At 38.8% G+C, this 16,751-nt stretch overlaps 1 protein-coding gene across 2 annotated transcripts in view; it reads right to left on the reverse strand.

The window, feature by feature from the left end:
* Positions 1-16,751, reverse strand: part of GALNT7 (polypeptide N-acetylgalactosaminyltransferase 7) — a 148,895-nt gene that overhangs the window by 3,126 nt on the left and 129,018 nt on the right. For both annotated transcript variants that reach the window (XM_023252665.2, XM_023252664.2), the window contains exons 7-11: positions 15,034-15,151; positions 13,179-13,301; positions 7,029-7,247; positions 3,775-3,873; positions 2,634-2,762 (exon numbers count right to left, since the gene is read on the reverse strand). In XM_023252665.2, coding sequence (XP_023108433.1) covers positions 2,634-2,762; positions 3,775-3,873; positions 7,029-7,247; positions 13,179-13,301; positions 15,034-15,151 — 688 coding nt within the window. The remainder of the gene's footprint in view (positions 1-2,633; positions 2,763-3,774; positions 3,874-7,028; positions 7,248-13,178; positions 13,302-15,033; positions 15,152-16,751) is intronic.

The raw sequence follows: 16,751 nt of genomic DNA on the forward strand, positions 1-16,751 counted from the left end.
TAATGAGGAAACAGTAAAACGACTAAGTTTTATTCAATCTTGACCCTTGAGTATACTTTTAAAAATATTCTGAGCTGAAATGGAAAATAGGCATAAAGCATATAGTGAAGGCATAGGCATACGCATATAGGCATAGGCATATAGTGAAGTGCAATGGTTATCCTGAAGGAAAAGGGAAACACGTGGGCACTTGTTTGACCTGAGTGTCCAACTAGCTGCTTTTTTCATGTAATGTCATTTTGACCTGAAAGGAAAACTCTAGACAAACTGTGATTATTCAAACTTGGGACTGGGTAGACATTTTCTGGACAATGAAGTAAGCCTGTCACTTAAAAAACAACACATCTGACAGTATTTGTTGCCACTGATAGAATTGAGGTTAAGCAAAAATTAGAGTTGTGGAAAACGTGTACCCACCACCATGAACTTGACAGCTTTCCCATGAAATCAGTGGTTATATCTGTGATTTTTTTTTTTTTGATACTGTATGATGAAATGTGTCAACATATGGAAGACCTACATAACTTGGTGAATCAATGTTTTCCAAACAAGCAGTGCATGCGTGATATTACAAAAGCAGACATGGGTAAAATAGATTTTAATGTAATATAGGGCAAAATGTTCACTGACATGGTTTCAGAGTCTATACTGCAAATGATTTTTAAGAAACTACCACTTATCTAGTTGTGGGGTGGCATCAAAGAACAGCTACAATGACCTGAAAAGCCTACTAAATGAACCCTCTCTTCTCCAGCTGCATGTTTGAGTCTGATTTTCCTCATATATACTTCAACTAAAATGATATATCACATCAAATTGAAGGTAGAAACAATATGAGAATTCAGCTGCTGTCTTCTATTAAGCCAGACATTTAAAGGGATTTGAAAAACTATAAATGCCATTCTTCTCACTTTGTTGAAAAACTGTAATTTGTCATTCAAATTGTTTATATGAATATGTAGTAGGGTTATTATTACTTTTACATGAATGAAAACATACATACAAATACAACAAAAATACATACTTACAAAATTTGTCAGGTTTAATTTGCAATCCAGAAAATATTGTTAGTTATAACCTAGATAAATAAAATCTGCGTGTGTGTGGGGGTCTCAATTTTCAAGAGTGTAGAGGGAATCTAGAGATCGGAAAGCTTGAGAAGTGCTGACTGAGCTGATCTGCTATCAGTCCATACTTTGCACAATGTTTCTAGAATTATTTTCCTGAAAGTATCCACTGTTTCCTATCACTGTGTTCCTCAAATAATGTCATTCACTTTCCAAAACTTACAAAGTGAAGTTGAATGTTCTTTCATGTGGACTCCAATTTAGGGATACCAAACTAAACATGATCCCTAAAGTTTTCTACAGTTTTACTCCATGCCTTTGTTCACCCAGTCTTCTTATTTATCCTCCCTGAAAACCCTTTTTATATCTCAAGACCTGGAACAATAATACTTCCTATATGAAACTTGTCAGAAATAATTCCTCCTATTAATCTCTTCTTTGTTAACCTAAAATACATACATTCCATTTTTTATCCATTAAACTACTTTTGGATGGTAGTTTCTGGTCTGCTAGAGCCTTCTTTTACTATTTTACTAATACCATTTTACTAATAACCTATCATTTATTGCTATTATTCATCTTTGTGGAAACAAATGCTCTGTTCTTCAGGATTTATGTTCATGTTCTCCTTCCTAACTTGTTATAAGAAAAAAATCAGCAACTGACATATACTTACCGCTTCATGGTAATTATCTGGGAATGATGATAACTGGGAATATTAAGCTGGGTCATAATACCGTCACTACATAGCAAATAAGGGCTTGCCTAACAGACATGGTACGATAACAACTACTAAATGAGCAAATGAAGTTGAGAGTTGCCAGATTCTTTTGGTTTGGGGCAGCTTTCCCAACTTTGTGTTTCTCAATAAATTGATGTAGTCAAGTCTAGACTCTGAAAATTATACATCAATCCATTAATATGTTGGAATCTTCAACTTGGCAAAGAGCTTTGAATATTCACAGGTGAAAGAGCAAAACTGCTCCTGCAGTGTCAAGTGAATAACTAAACATGACCTTTAAGCAAGCAATAGGCAATATTTATCCAGTTGTGTTTAGCAAATAACGCTAATAAAGAGAGGTCACGAAGGCCCAGATTTCCAAGTGTTATTTGTTTGTCTCTATCTCCACCTGCTGGACAACATGAAATATAAATGCAATATTTTAAAAGATTTTATATACATATAATTTCAATTACATATGTAAGTTTTAAATAATTTTACTTTAATGAATGACTCCTTTAGATTTAACAAATAAGATTTCGATATTACAACAATGGTGATTACTGCCTCACAGAACAGATTTTTCCCGTGTTACTGAAATTAGCACTGGGTCTTCATAGACATTCTGTGACCTCATTACAGGACGTTATACCAGAGAATGAAAGTGATGCTTCATTATGGAACAAGGAGTCACTCAATGCTCAGGAAAACAAATGACTAACTAGAGGGAAATGCAAGTCAACCTGAATGCAGGTTTTAAGATTTATACATCTAAATTTCGTATGGTAGATGTTATTAAAATGAAATCAAAATAATATCATTTCAGGAGTTGAAACGCACAATACCTTGAAGTACTGCCACTCCTTAAATTCATTTAGATTACAGTGTGTAATCATAATTTTTGATCCATCAGGCCCCTTTGTCAAACACTGGTCATATTGCATAAGTTGGTTAGCTTCGTTGATTCGAAAAAGCTATTAAAAAAAAAAAAAAGAAAGAAAGTAACAGAGGCACTTTCTCTTCTAACATACATTATTTTATTTTAAAGATTTTACTGTTAAGTGATCTCTACAACCAATGCGGGGCTCAAACTCACAACCCCGAGACCAAGCCTCTCATGCTGCACTGACTGAGCCAGCCAGGTGCCCCAGATATACATTATTTAAAAGAAGAAAGATAAAGAAAAGAAAAGAAAAGAAAAGAAAAGAAAAGAAAAGAAAAGAAAAGAAAAGAAAAGAAAACAAAAGAAAAGAAAAGAAAACAAAAGAAAAGAAAGAAGGAAGGAAGGAAGGAAGGAAGGAAGGAAGGAAGGAAGGAAGGAAGGAAGAAAAACTTAACTCAAAATTAAATTCAGTGACTATCTTACTTTTCTATAATTTTTCTGTATGTTCAGAATTTTAAGTCCAGAGAGAAGAACTATATTCATTTTGATATTAACGAAGACTCCTATTAACACCTAAAGGATTATGTTCTTTAGCCTCTTGGATATAGAATGGGTCATTAACACATATTTATTATGTACCAACAATGTAAGCAGATGAAAAAGTAGAAACAGAGCTGATGACATTTCACAGTCTAAGTCAGAGACAAGAACAATACCCATATAAGGAAATAAAATATATTAGTGAAATATACTTACTGGCAGTAACATCCTAGCTTATAAGGGGGAAATGTGGAATACTGAACAATATTTGCAAATAAAATTGTTCAGAGAGTTGGCTTACCTGATTCTATACTCACACAGGAATATATTCTAATCTCTTATATCAGACATAAATTCTAGGTTCAGATTGGTTCTGTGAAAACCAATAATGCTGTCATCCTCATCTAAATAAATGTTTTAGCACTGTCAGTTTTTTTTTATAGAATGTTTTACTTTACCCAAACAAAATTATCAAATTGAAAAGCAAACTAAGCCCCGTGATCAGTAAGACATTCTGCTCCAATGCAGCAGACCTATAAAAACATAGAAATATGGTTATTTACCTGATTCCCCCCCATCCGGTGGCAGGGTCCTAGTTCAACAAAGCCTCCATTTGTTTTCCCCATGCTATCAATGCAGTAAACAGTTTCAAGGCCTCTGATCTACAAAAATGAACAAAGAGCCAAAGAGCAGGCAACAGGTTAGCTGTAATGCACTCTAGCTTCAGAGTAAGAGGGTTTCATGCTAAATACTGCTGTTCACGGTGGAAATCTGGGTGTGTGTAATGCCAGGTTTTGACGGTACTATCAGTCTTTGAGTAGTTTACAGCATACCAGTCATCTCTGAAATCGTTTATGATCTTGAAGTCAACACTGGAATGGGCTCATCCCAACTATGGGCACTGGTCTATAGATTCTGATAAAATACCACAGAGGAAAGAAAATTAAAAAGATATCATTAAATACAATTCCAGATTCATGTTGATTCATGTGGATGAGAAGCAAATAGAGTACAGTTACCTATTACCTCAGTGGTAAGAGACACTGGCCCAGAATTGAATATGTAAGGGAACTCTTCCAAATGGCTCTGTGACAATTTTGGCAGCTGTCTCCAAGGGGCCTAGGGAGCAAAGATTATGGCGAATGGGCCAGGCAGTGAGACTTTTCCCTGACAGTGAATAACGTAGGTGAGAAGCAAACACAGGGGATCATCTTTGGGACCCACGTTTTGTGTAAAAATCACCTTTTTTCCTTTCTTGGAAATACTATATATTCGTATCTCAATTATAAATTACTATAGTATTTGGATAAAATGTTAAAAAAATGTTTATTCTTTCAGCAAATATTGACTGAGCACCTATGATGATGAGTGCTTTAGCAGATACAAGGAGAATCAAGTCATGGTCCAGGACCCTCATGTCCGTGAGAGACTAAGTGTCTCTCGTGAGAGGCTAAGTGTCAATCAGGATGGAGGGTTGGGCATGTGAAAAAAGGAGGCTCTTGCCCTGCCTGGAGGAACTCTAAAGACTGCCTCAAGGGGACATGCGGTCTAAACGGGTAGGGGTTTACCTTGCAAAATGGAAGGAATGCTGAGAAGTGAGGTATAAGGTACAGGGGCCAGGATGGGTTAGAGTGAAGGGGTTAGAGTACAGAGGCCAGGATGGGTTAGAGTGAAGATATATTTGGGGGTGAACTTCTAAAGGGAGAACAGAAAATTTCATCTATCCATTCACTCATGTCTTTATCTGTTCATCAAATATTAAGTGACTACTGTGTCAGGCATGTGGCAGGCTCTGATACACCAGTGAGCAAAAGAGATAAAAGGTCCTCGCCCCAGCGAACTTACATTCTAGGTAGGGAAAGAGACTATAAGCAAAAAACATAAACACGTTTGGAAGCAGTAAGTGCCATGGGGGAAAAGAAAAAGAAGAACAAGTTAAAGGTGGTGGCTAAGGCTGTTTGGGGGACGGCAGGCAGATTCTCATTGAGAGGGTAACACAGGTTGCTAAAATATGCTATGATAGAACATAGAGATGGAAATAAAGAGTATGGGGAGGTACGTATTAAATCAAGATGTGCACAGCGTAAGTGTCGATTTCTTTTATTCCCAAACTCTAAACGTCAGGATTCCTTAGGGATGCATCCCATCTTCTTTCATCCATCTCTGTTTTCTCCCTAGGTGAGTTCATTCAGTTGCATGAGACAATCTACCCGCTGATGGCTCCAAATGTACATTGCCTCTTTTCTGGGCTTCAATATCACGTAGTCTGTTATCTACTTGACAGCCGCACCTGGATGTCCAGTAGGCACTTCCCACAATCAGAAAGCCAATAAAGAACTTGCTATTCCCCCACGCTTCCCCCTCATCCCCTCCATCAGCATCCCAATCTCAGCTGCCACCAAATCAGCTACTCAAATAAAAAAACACAACTAGTCATCTTGGCCCTTATCCTTCACATACCCGTCTGTCAGCGATCTGCCTCCAGATGAATTATGTACCTTGCATTTGTCGGCTTGTCTCTGTTCCATTTTTGACATCCTCGTCTCAGCCACCACCGTCATTTCTTACCAGAACTACTCTACTAGTTTCCTAATTGGCATCCTTGTTTCTACTCTAAATCCTCACAACAGGGTGATTAAAAAGCAAGGCATCAGTCAACTTATGTTACCTGCTTAAAACCCTCCCACGGCTTCCCATACCTATAGAATAAAGGCCTCCCTCCTCATTAATCTCTTTTCTGACTATCATAAAGGCAAAGCATTTCCTGACTCAGAGCCTTCAACCTCACCATTTTCTTTACTTGCAACACTCCCTCCTGGCTCTCTGGTTGATCACTCAGATTTCAGATTAAATGTCACCTCTTCAAAGGTGGCTTCCTTAATCTGTCCCTAAATTCTCTTGACCGTCACCTGTTTATTTCCTTTGAGGGCCTTACCACCATCTGCCATTATCTTCTTTGTTTCTCTTTTGTTGTCTTTTTCCCCCCAAGGGGAAAGACCTGATGAAAGGGACCTGCTTGTCTTATGTCTACAAGAGTGACTGACTGGTACATAGTAGGCCCTTGACCACTATTTGTTGAATACTTAATTACACAATGATACATAAGTTTGAAAGTTCATGGCATGTTTAATATACCCATGAGGCAGCAGCATTAGGCTCATGGGTGGGGGGACATGAGAAATGAGATTACAAAGGCAAGTCTGAAGAAACAAAGAAATGACAACAGCAATCAATGCCTGACCTTACTTATTTTCAGTTACCATCAATCCATTCACTCATTTGACAAGCATTGTTTGAGTGTCTGTTGTGTATAGGGAGGTCTCTGTGTTAGTCCATTGGGACACAATGGTCAATCAGGTCCTGGGTCGAGACACTGGCTGAGAGATAGGCAATTTTGAATGTTATGAGAACCCATGGAAAGATCCAGAACTCAGTTTTTCTGACAGAGTGGGGAAGGATAAGAGAGGCTTTTCAGAACTGGTGCTCTCTAGATTGCGAGCAATAGGGTAAGGTGGAATTGGCCAGGAAAAGGAGTCAGAGTGAGGGGCAGGGAAGTGGCAGAGGCTGCAGGGAGTGGACAGTGCTCCAGGATGGAGAGCCAGGAGTCCAAAAGCTGAGAGCAGGGGACACAGTGGTCAGGTGGTCAGGGGAGGTGTTAACAGTCTGGTAGAAAGGTGGGGGAGGACAGTTTTTAGAGAAACTTTTCTCCAAGAATTTTTCTCTTTCACTCACACATTTCCATCTTTCTCTGCCTTCTCCCAAACTCAGTCTCCAAACATACATAGTTTTTGAGATCTGAATACCAGCTGGTACTTACTTCTCCCCATTCAACATTTTTGGGTGGCAAAGGGTAGTGTGAAGTTATGTCATAAGCTATTTCTTCCATGAACCATTTGAAACTTTTGCAGTTGTGATCCTCTCGAAATTTTTTCAGCTCAGATATATCCCCATATGGTAATGCCTTTGATTCAGGACGACTGGCATAGAAGTAGTCTTTATATTCATCCCACCACACCTCTACAACTCGAACATAATTCTGTGAAAAAGAAAAGATGATGAGAAAGGAAAAGATCTGCAATGCTGTAAGCAGCCCATCTTAGACACATGAAATATGACCAATGTATAATATACTCATTTCAATAGGACCTGATATTTAATAAAACAAACGCAAGTGAGTTAACGACTCTAATATGTCAATTGCTAAGGGTAGAATGTAATGCATGTTCAACTAAGAAGTGATGGACACAGAATCTGACGTCACTGAGCTGTAAGATCGCATATTGTAAGATCATATATTCTATCCTGCTTTTAGAGGAAGAAGGTGAAGCCCAGAGAGGGTTTAGGGGAGGCTGGCGGAAAATGGGTGCTCCTTTGCCCAGAACAATCTCTTTCATTTAGAACCACACTACCAGCATGTGTAGGGAAAAGGCTCATTTCAGGAACCAGCATGAAAAACAATAGCTCTGTTGAATAAAACACATTTTGTTTGCAAGTGGCTTTTTTGGTCACATTATGACTGTACTAGAACCATTTTGCTATAACCCAGAATTGATAGGGTACTTTCACCAGTTGATGCACTTTAAGGGAAAGCAACTAAAGAACAATAAAATAAGTTAATATTGTGATAACTGACAAAGATCTATCTGCTAAGGCTTAACTGAACAAATGCCTGTAGGCATTTGTAACAGATTGAGTACATTCTCAATCTAGTCCCTTGGTCTTGTACGTTATTCATCAGCATATTTTCTCTGTAAAAGGCCAGAGAGTAAGTATCTTTGGCATTGCAGGCCATACAGTTTCTGTAGCAACTACTCAGCCCTGTTGTACTGAGAAAGTAGCTGGAGACAATACGCACACAAAAGGATGCGGTGGTGCTCCAATATCAATCACTTTATTTACCGAAAAGGGCTGGATTTGGCCTAAAGGCCATAGTTGCTGACCCCTGTGTTACATCAGGAGTAGAAAATACCTTGCGTTCAGACTAAAATTCTCCTAGGCTGTAACTACCAAAAGGCGAACATGCTCCCACAGGCATGCTGTTGCAAAAGCCCATGGGTTCAAAAAAGTTTTAAACGTGTAATATTATTGCTGAATATGTTTAAAAAATTTTTTTTATTTATTCATTTTTGAGAGAGAAATAGCGCGAGTGGGGGAGGGGCAAAGGCGGGGGGGGGGTTGCGGAGAGAGAATCGTAAGCAGGCTCTGCATTGTCAGCACAGAGCCCAACACAGGGTTCCAACTCATGATACGATGGGATCATACCTGAGCCAAAACCAAGAGTCGGATGCTTAATCGAGCAAGCCACCCAGGTGCCCCCATTGCTAAATATTTTTAATTTTTGCAAATTCATCCAGAATTAGACACAGCCCATGTCTAATGAACATGAAGCTAAATACTAATGAACACGAAGAATGAAACATGCATACATAAGGTTATAGCAACACAAAGAAGGAGCATTTATTTGTTTGGGATGGAGAAGTCCAGAGGGTCACCATGGAAGGGCACTGGACAGCTGTGTCTTGAAGGAGTGGTTAATTATGTGTGAACGGTAGTCAGGGCAAAGAGGAACCCAAATGAAGTATGGCAAATCATGGTGCATTTGTAGTCCTAAAAGTAGTTTACCACAACTTACCTTGTCGTGTTTTGCGAAAATTAAGGAGTTAATCTAGCAAAGCATTTAGATTCGTGACTGGTACGTAATAAGTTGTCAGAAAGTGTTAGCTATTATTATTATTCTTTTCTAAAATTCTTTGAATTTTATCTTTTGGCTGACAGTCATCAAAAGGTTTTAAGCAGGTACAGGTATGAGATTTAATGATCAGGGGAACCACACTGGTGGTGAGTGGAAGACAGATTAAAGGGGATTGAGCCTGATGGTGGAGAGCCAAACAGGAGGCAATTCAATTATCTATATGGGAGAGATCTGAGGACCTGCACTAAGTATAGGAAGGAATGGATTTCGGAGATATGTCTGAGGTAGACTCTTCAGGGCTTGGTTCAGTGGGAGGGAAGGGAGGACTACCCCAACATGCCCCATAAGTTTCATTCATGGGCAAACAGAGAATATAGGAAAGGGAATTGCTTTTGAGAAAAAGTTAAAAAGTTCAGCTTTGACTCTACTGAGTTTGAAATATCTGAGGGTCATCTGAGAACATAATTCTGAGAGGCAACTGACCATTAAAGTCTGAGGCTCAGAGAAGACACACGAGCTGAATAAGTCGACATAAACCATTATTAGCACACTGTGGTTGAAGTGGATGATGTTAAAGCTGGAGGAAAAAAAAGCACCTGGCACACTCTAGCACTCACTAAGTGTAGACTGAATGTTACATTTATCAGATAGTTTTTATGATATGTACAGTTCATTTTTAGAGTGGATAAATATTTCCCTCACATCTCTCTTCCTTGTAGCATAGGCCTTCATGAATCAATGATCTTTCATTCTTTGTGATTATGGGTCCAAATCCAAGGGCAAGTTCTTTCCTGTAATGCCAGTCAGGCCTGGTGTTAATATGGTGCCCTTTGCTTTAGCATGGACATTTTAATCTCATCTCCTATTCTGGCTGGGGCTCCCTTTGGCCATTTCTATGATAATTTGGCTGGTTAGAAAGCTTTGTTCATTCTTTAAGCCTTGTCATCTCTGCTTCGATTATCTATTTCCCTTTAAGGAACTATCCCAAGTTGCATCTGTAGCCAATAATAAACTTCCTTCTGACTTCCTTTTGACTTGGTTAGGGGCTCCAGAAAATGAATGGAATCAGAGTCCTATGCTCTTAGAATTTATGGAAACAGAACCATTAAAAAATCTTCAAAGTTGTTTGGTCGAGAATAAAGGACTTCATCTTATTAGCCTCTGTGTGAAGCTTTTCTGGTTTGCCCCTGGTTTGAGGGACAAAAGATAATAATCTTTTGCAAGCACTGTTCAAAAATTTGATTTTGTTTACTACACAAACTTCTAACATGATTATTTTTTTTAAACAAAACAAAAATAATATTTTACTCAAGTGTGAATAATAGAAGCTGATATTTTCGTTTCAACTACTTTTCTACAGAGTGGTAGTCCTTTTTGAATTTATTTGAGATGTCTTTGTGGAGAACATTCAATATAGAAATCTTAATCTGAGTGGGATACAATGAATAATCTTAAAAAATAATAAGATCCCTGGCAAACATAGATACAAAGAGCCTCAACAAAATATCAGCAAGCTGAATTCAACAATACGTTGAAACGATCATACATGATGATTAAGTGGGATTTATTCTGGGGACGCAAGCATTCACAAATCAATCAATGTGATACACCACATTAACAAAAAGAAGGATAAAAATCATATAATCACTTCAATGAATGCAGAAAAAGCATTTGATAAAATTCAACATCCATTTATGATAAAAATTCTCAAGTGGGTATGTATAGAGGGAACATATTTCAACATAATGGAGACCCTATATGACAAGCCCATAAGTTAACATCATACTCAATGGTGAAAAGCCAAAAACTTTCCCTCTAAGATCTGAGACAAGGATGCCCACACTTGCCATTTTTAATCAATTTAGTATTGGAAGTCTTAGCCATGGCAATCAGACAAGAAAGAGACAAAAAGCATCCAAATTGGAAAAGAAGTAACACTCATTACTTGCAGATGGCATGACACATTACATAGAAAACCATAAATACTCAATCAAAAAGCTATTAGAAGTAATAAATGAATTTAGTAAAGATGCAGGATACAAAATTAATATACATAAGTCTGTTGCATTTCCATAAGAAATTAAAGAAACGATCCCATCTATAATTGCATCAAAAAAATCTAGAAATAAATTTAAGGAGGTGAAAGACCCATACTCCAAAAACTATAAGACACTGATGATTTTACCATATATTAACTAACTAGAATTTAAATAAAAACTTGAAATTAAAAAAAAAGACAAAAAAGACACCGATGAATGAAACTGACGGAAGCACAAATAAATGTAAAGATATACCACACTCATGGATTAGAAGAATCACTATTATTAAAATGTCCACACTACCCAAAGCAATTTACAGATTAAGTGCAATCTCTATCAAAATACCAATAGTATTTTTCATAGAATGAGAACAAATAATCCTAAAATTTGCATGGAACCACCAAAGACCCCAAATAACCAAAGCAATCTTGAGAAAGAGGAACAAACCGGGGGTATCATGCTCCCTGACTGCAAACTACACTACAAAGTTACAATCAAAACAGTATGGTACTAGCACAAAAACAGATATAGACACCAATGGAACAGAATAGCGAGTCCAGAAATAAGCCTATGCTTATATGGTCAATTAATCTTTGACAAAGAAGGAAAAGGGGAAAAGACAGTTTTCTCAATGAACGTTGGGAAAACTGACAGCTACCTGCAAAAGAATGAAACTGGGCCACTTTCTTACACCACACACAAAATACACTCAAAATGACTAAAGACTTAAATGTAAGGCCTGAAACCGTGACATTTCTAAGAAAACACAGGGCTAAGCTCTTGGACAATATTATTTTTGGATCTGTCTCCTCAGGCAGGTGCGACAAAAGAAAAATAGACAAATGGACTACATCAAACTAAAAAGGCTTTGTATAGTGAAGGAAACCATCAATAAAATGAAAAAGCATCCTACTGAATGGGAGGATATTTATTTGCGAACGATCCACTCAAACAGGGGTTAATAGCCAAAATATATAAAGAACTCACACAACTCAATATCAAAAAACAAACAGTCCAATTAAAAAATGGTCAGATGACCTGACCAGACATTTCTCCAAAGAAGACATACAGGTGGCCAACAGACATATGAGAAGATATTTAACTTAACTAATCATCAGGGACACAAAACCACAATGAGATATCACCTCACACCTGTCAGAATGGCTCTTGTCAAGAAGACAAGAAATATCGAGTGTTGGTGAAGATATGAAGAAAAGGGAACCCTCATGTGGCTGTTTTCGAGAATGCAAACTGGTGTAGTCGCTGTGGAAAACAGTACAGAGATTCCTCAAAAAATTAAAAATAGAACCACTCTACAGCCTAGCAGTTCTACTTCTGAGTATTTACCCCCAAAACACAAAAACACTAATTCAAAAAGATATATGTGCCCCTATGTTCACTGCAGTATTATTTACAATACAATTTACAACAACCAAGATATGGAAACAACCTAAGTATCCACTGATAAAATTGATAAAGAAGATGTGGGGTATATAGATATATTCTCTCTCTCCCCTCTCCCACACACAGGATGGAATATTACTCAGCCACAAAAAAGAACGAAATCTTGCTGTTTGTGAGACCATGGCTGGACCTAGATGGACGACATGGCTGGTGTTGTACTAAGTGAAATAAGTAAGGCAGAGAAAGACAAATGCCATATGATTTCACTCCTCTGTGGATGCTAAAAGACAAAGGAACAAGCCAAGCAAAACAGAAAAACAGATTCATAGATACAGAGAACAAACTGATGATTACCAGAGGTGGAGGGCATTTGGGTGAAATAAGGGAAGGGGAAGCCTGTGTGTACAGCACAGGGAATATAGTTAATAATATTGTATTATTACAATATTATTGTAACAGATGGTAGCTGTTACAGATGGTGACAGATGGTGGCTAGACTTACTGTGGTGATCATTTCATAATATATATAATGCGTAATGTATAATGTATATAAATGTTGAATGCCTGTGTATACCGGTAACTTATATAATATAAAATTATATATATAATATGTCAACCATACTTCAAATAAAGACAAAACAAAACAAAAACAATAAGGTGTTTCATGAATAAGCTCAGCTTAAATTAAAAGGGGGAACCGGCATGAGTGCTTAAACGATTTATCTCATTCAGGGAGCTGACATTTAAGTGACCACCCCAGCATGTGGTACATAAATGTGCCACGTGTGGTACAAAGTTCCCTAGGCTTCTCTCCTTTTACCCAAAGACTCACCTTCAGCGTTGGAGAAGACCCAACATAAATGGGCGGAGGATTCCCTTGCCAACCCTCAAGACGGTAGATGTGTCCAACGCGCGAACAAGGGACAAACAGTAATTTGCCACCACACTGCCATATCTATCAGGGGGGAAAAAAAAACACGTGCAAGTTGTTTCAAATGATAAAATATAGTTGAAAATTTGTCTTCTCAAGGTAAATATAAAATCTAAATTAGATACAGTGTCCATGGGGAATTCATAAACTAAATAAGTCCTAAAATGATTTGCTTGTTTTTCAAACTCTTATAATAACGAAGAAGGCAATCGGGAATGCAGTCACGTTCAGCCACCAAGGGCCTCTTGTGTACCTGCAGCTTTAAACACCCTTTCCCCAGCATAACCTTTCAAAGTCACGCAGATTCTTGACTCCTGATATTATTCACTGTTTCCACTGCTAATGTATTTCCCACCTGGGTGATTAGTATAATAACCTCCAAACTGGCTTCTTCACCTCCAGCTTCTCTCTACTCAATGTTATCCTTATTTATAGTAAGAGATTATTCTAGCTAAAGGGCAGCTTTGGGTCATGTTATTCCCTTGCTTAATATCTTCAATAGGTTGCCACTGCTTATCAAGTTCAGTAAAAATCTCTTGGCTCAGCATTAAAGGCTCTCTTCCATACAGTCCTAACAAACTTGTCCACTTTATCTTCTTGGATGTCTTTCTCCATGCTGTCTGATTCTGCTAAACTGCTCCTGTTTCCTGAGTATAATTTTCATGTGCCCACTTTTGTACCTTTCCCCATTCTATTTGCTCCGAGGTCTCTCTCCTCTCCTTTTATCTCTGCTTATCAATACCATGCCCACCTTTCTAGTTTGCCTCAAATGCTACCTCCAGTACGATGCTGTTTCATTTTGAAAATTTTTTATGTTTATTTTTTTTGAGAGAGAGAGAGAGAGAGCAAGCTGGGCAGGGGCAGAGAGAGAAGGAGAGAGAAATCCCATGCAGGCTCCGTGCTGCCAGTGCAGAGCCCGTCATGGGGCTTGAACTCATAAACCATGAGATCATGACCTGAGCTGAAACCAAGAGTTGGACGCTTAACCGACTGAACCACCCAGGTGCCCCCACAATGCTGTTTCTTAATCATACCAATCGAATGCTCTTTACCTTCTCATCATATTATGCATTTGAGTACAATTCTAATCTCTTCTTATGAACTCTAAGTTCTTTGAGAGCAACGACTGAGTTGTTCTTCCGTCTCTGGACATTTAAGACAAGAGACAATAAATATCTGTTTAACCCAAACTGTGATACAGTTCTCTTTCTTTTGGGAAATGGGGGTGGGGATGGGTCGGAGCATGGAAGGTATCATTGTTCAAGGGCTGCCTCAGCCACAGGGCGGGTGCTGCAGGGAGGCAGCTCCAGGGTCAGTCTGAGGATGCAAAGTCATGGTTGGGATCGGTTTCTTTCCTGAATCATCATGTCCCATAGAGATAAAGGGTAACTGTGTCAGTGGATGGTCAAATGTGGCTCCCATACAGTGCAGGTTCTCCAAAGGGCTTTTATAACAAACAAAGACTTTAATGCACAGAAAGCCTGGGGGGTGAGGTGGGGAGTGGGAGGAGGAGGTATTTTCATTTTTGAAGTTTGCTGGCCTCAATGTTGAGATGAGCCATATAAATATGCAACAAGTCTGGATTTTGCCTTTTGCCCCATTTCCCCCCAAAGGCATGCATTTTTGTTAGTCATTCTTTATAATTCGGAGAAATGCATTAAATAGATCTTTTCCCAGAAAAACCAGCCTTATCTGAAAGTCACCAAAGTCAGTAATAACTACATAGAAAACTGCATCTGTTTAAAGAAAACGTTACCTTGTATGAGATCTCAAAGTTTTCACCACCCCAAATCTGGAGACCTGGATCATACAGACCCAGTTCAAAGAAGAACTCTCGTTCAATGGCAAATAATCCACCAGCCATGGCAGGGGACCTAAGAAAAGAAACAGTGCAATAACTAATAAAGATAAATCCCAGAATCCCTTCACTAATAGACAACAAGCCTTTTTGGAACATAGTCTAAATAATGCACAGAAGAGACAAAACTGATGGCCAAACATTAAGAAATTACAAAGCCTTCACAAAACAATCGGTTTATAATTCTTTAATTAATTTACAATTTGTCTGAAATCCAATTGATAGTTCACTACAAATTAGGGCGTTGCATCATCTTGCCATTAGAGGGTGCCTTAGTTCCTTTGTTGGTTTGAAAATTAAGCCTTGAGAGTTAGCTAAGACAGAATTTTCTTTCACTCCTCAAAATCCCGAGCCATACAACCATGGCCTGCTAACTGCTCCTACAATGATTTATGAGTCATTCTAGGATGAGTGAAACCATAGACCATGGAAGTAGTCTGTCATTTTTTAATTTTATAGCTCAGGGGCATGCCAAATAAGGGTGTAAATCATTGTGGAACAGCCACAGTTCATTCAGAGTTTGCAAATGTAGCAAAGAAACGACACCAGGGAATTAGACATTAGCTATTTACTGTGTCAGGAGGCAGGAATGCAAAACGGTGATCTGCGGAGCTTCCTGAATGGAATCTTCAATTGGGCACTTTCTAGGGACGAGCCATTCTCATCACTAGAGCAAGTGATAAGGGGAATCATTTTCGTCCTGTTCCCCACCCCCAATTAATCACTATGTATCATGACTCTTAAGTAGACTCTCCGTCAGAGTACTTTCTTCCTCGCCACACCTAATATTTAATGTCACTAAATCCTACCGATTCTTCCTTGAACATCTATCTTGAGCCTGTGTTCTACTTGCCAACGTCACTGCTGCTTCCATCCTAGACCAAGCTACCACTGCTTGGGCTGCTACGGGAACACCCCGACGGGGTCTTTTCTTCTATGCTGCCCCCATCCCAATCTAATCATACAGCAGGCAGAGTGGACTCAAGCTGGGCCCAGGTGATGCCAGACTCTCCCGACTCCTGAGTGGGCTTCCTCGTCCTGAGTTCTTCTTCACTGCTCTGCTCACATCTCCAACAAAACCAACTCTCTTCTATCTCAGGGGTTCACCTCTGCTGTTCGCTCTCCTGCAACGTTCTTCCTCTTTCTCCACAGGGCTGACGCCTCACCTTTCAAGCCTCAGCCTGCAGGGGGGCCTTTGCCAGGGAGGCTGTTCTGGCTCCTCCCGGCTGGATGAGGTTCTCCTTCCCGGAAGCTCCACGCACCCTGGGATTTTTCTTCACGTGACTTACTGCAGGTGCTGTTCCTGAGTTATTTGTGTAGTTATCTGTTTAATTTCCGTCTCACTCATTACATTTTAGGTGCCACGAGAGAACGTGCTTTTTAAAAGTTTATCCCCGGAAAACAATGTCTGGCACATAGTAAGCACTCATTAAAGATTTGTTGAGTGGATAAATAATAAATCAAGTAATCCTTTCAATATGCATGGAAATCACATCAAGTGAAAGTCATTCTCTTATGCCTTCTCTTCTTAAGACATGCTGCCTAACCTGGTAATAAGCAGCACCAACATGTTCTTGGTTACTTCCTTGTCACATTCACTTAACTGTCGTTTACAA

This window comes from Felis catus, chromosome B1, assembly GCF_018350175.1.
Source record: "Felis catus isolate Fca126 chromosome B1, F.catus_Fca126_mat1.0, whole genome shotgun sequence".
Lineage (NCBI taxonomy): Eukaryota > Metazoa > Chordata > Mammalia > Carnivora > Felidae > Felis > Felis catus.